Source organism: Phaseolus vulgaris, chromosome 3 (assembly GCF_051622355.1).
Source record: "Phaseolus vulgaris cultivar YP4 chromosome 3, ASM5162235v1, whole genome shotgun sequence".
Classification (NCBI taxonomy): Eukaryota; Viridiplantae; Streptophyta; class Magnoliopsida; order Fabales; family Fabaceae; genus Phaseolus; species Phaseolus vulgaris.
Window position 1 is genome coordinate 31,955,678 of NC_143500.1, and position 2,484 is coordinate 31,958,161.

General features: G+C 44.8%; 1 protein-coding gene across 1 annotated transcript; it reads right to left on the reverse strand.

The window, feature by feature from the left end:
* Positions 1-823: 823 nt before the first annotated feature.
* On the reverse strand, positions 824-1,990 carry LOC137805527 (uncharacterized). Its single transcript, XM_068605470.1, has one exon. It carries the CDS (start codon positions 1,988-1,990, stop codon positions 824-826), a length of 1,167 nt encoding a protein of 388 aa, XP_068461571.1.
* Positions 1,991-2,484: the final 494 nt, after the last annotated feature.

Genomic DNA, 2,484 nt, shown 5'->3' on the forward strand with positions numbered 1-2,484 from the left:
CAGGTATCTGGCTTTGGTTCCTCCCCCCAGACCTCTAATATTTAGATTAAAGATCAACATAAAAACCAGGCTTCTTCCCCTCCTCAAACCTCTGCATACACTCCGCGTCTCTCACTTCCATACACTTATATTCCTTAACCACCTCTACTTCTTCTCTTCTGCAAGCAACACCCATACATTTACCCACTTCCCATAGCATACTTGATTCCTCCACAACTTCCAGATCGTATATTCGGGCGCTACAATTAAAGATGTCTCCATCAGAGATTGCTGTTGTAGGCGTTTCAGCTGAGTAAGAAGAATTCCTTAACCGAGCAGCTCTGTCACTTATTCTTATCGAACGCCTGGGATGGGTGCTTGGTTCTCCCAATTCCCACAGCCCTTTCTTCTTACTTTTACGAGGTGTGGACTTATTCACGAGGCCCCTTACCATTAGCTCTTCGCCACTATCCCTCTTTCTTTGTGCAGCTTTGCTCCCCTCTTCAAGCTCCTGCCATACCAGTTCTTCTACATGGCTTCTAAGGGGCGCATCGGAGTCAAAGATCTCTCTATCTTGCAGATTACCCCCTCCACACCCTTCCTCACGGGCTGGCCCTAGATCTTGGCTTTCCTTCAACTGGGCCGACTGGTTGCCATGGTGGCCCAACGAAATAAAAAGTGTGTAAAGAAAATTACTATGCTCCACGTCCACCACTAACCTCGCCAGATCATCATGTTTAGGACAACTATAACCTTCCACTTTATCAGATACCCACGCTGGCAAGTTGACTAACATCAACTCTTCTGAACCCTTGTGGATCTCCCTTTCCCCATTCGTGAAACTCTAACACACTTTAAGCCGACCAACTATTCCTTTTGTCATAGACTCCCCAGAACCGGACATTTTTGTCTCTTGCGAGGCCTGATCCCCACCTTCGTTCTCCTCCCCCTTGTGCCACGTAGCCCCTCCGTCGCACCGCTCCACCTCCTCCTCACAGCTATTGACCGACAACTCTGTCTCTTCTACGTAGGTGTCCACCGAAGATACACTATCGGAGGAGCCGAACTCATAAGCACTACACTTACACGGATTTCCCTTGGCGCTTGGGTTTTCTTCTTCAATAAAAATGCTGTAAATTTTATTGTTAATCCTCATGTCTTTCTTCAACCTTGCATTACAATTTTTCAGAATCCTGACTTGGAGTCTAGCGAATTCTAAATTCTCCCATACCAGCGTTGAGTTGTCTACAGACACCAGAGTTGCCATTTCTCCTACTACTTTGGCAAAACAATCCTCATCCCACAGGGAGAAGGGCAAGCCATAACATCTGACCCATACCAGTTTATGATCCGCTACATGATTCTCAGACCACGGTTTTATATAATCAAAGATGCTATCGAACCATTCCTTGTTGAGGTTAAAAAGAGCCTTCATGCTTTCCTCTACTCTTGGAGTGATTAGGGTCAATCTATCACCCATATACCTCAACCTGACCATGTCCATACCTCCCTTCACAAACTCCTCTTCCAGATGGGCAAAGTCTAACTCTGCATTAAACTGGCCAATTGAGCTTTTTTCCAGCCACGGTAAAAACTGTTGATGTGTCTTAAAAACTGGTCCTTTCCATTGCTGTTGAGAGCCTCCAACAACTGCTTCAACAAAGGATTTCTTTCGAGCTTTTTCCACCCAGACCTCCTTCTTTATTGATGACCCAGTTACCCCCAGACCTACCACACTCTGCTTCCTTGTTTCTTTTGGCAACTCCAGTTGTTGCTTCAAGTCTTCCTTCCTCTGCTCCCTTCCATCTTCTACCCCGTTCCTCCGGTACCTCGGAACATTAACGTGCAGCTTCAGATTTCCTATATAAATTTGGTCAAGTTCCTTCTCCAACCTCCCAACGTTTCTCACCTCAAAAAATCTCACAAAACCAAACCTCCTCCCCCACTTATTTAGCCTACGAGAGATAAATACTTCTTTCACCCTTACCCACCTTTGAAACACCTTGTGCATGTCCAGCTCACCAAAACCATGTGGGAAATTTGAGAAAAAGAACAATGTTGTATTATCTACTGATTTTCGTTTCTCGTGGTCGGTACCTCCCTGTCCTGTGATTGACTAGTTCCCCAAGCTTCCCGTCCATGACCTCCATACCTCTGACCATTGCGCGCTTCCCTTCCTCCATACCTCATATCACCCTAAAATTTATCAACTGGGTAACACGGAATCAATCTCTCACATTCTCAGCCACCTCAAGTTCCTCCTCTGCTGGCAGATTGGTACTTATTGTGTGTGTAGGTACAAGGATATACACTATCTCTTGGAATCACTTTTCATGTTTTCAGTGTAAAAAGACACATGTACAATAAATCACAGCCCCATTTCTGAATTGAACAGAGAGCCTTGGTATTGAAGAAAAAGAGTTGAACGAAACTAAAGAAGGATAAAGAGAGAAAAGCAAGGCACGCTCTCCTTATCTATTTATTTATCGATCTTTCTATTTATAC

Excerpts from the sequence above, each read along its gene's own strand:
- LOC137805527 (XM_068605470.1), bottom strand. The coding sequence starts at position 1,990 with ATGCACAAGGTGTTTCAAAGGTGGGTAAGGGTGAAAGAAGTATTTATC.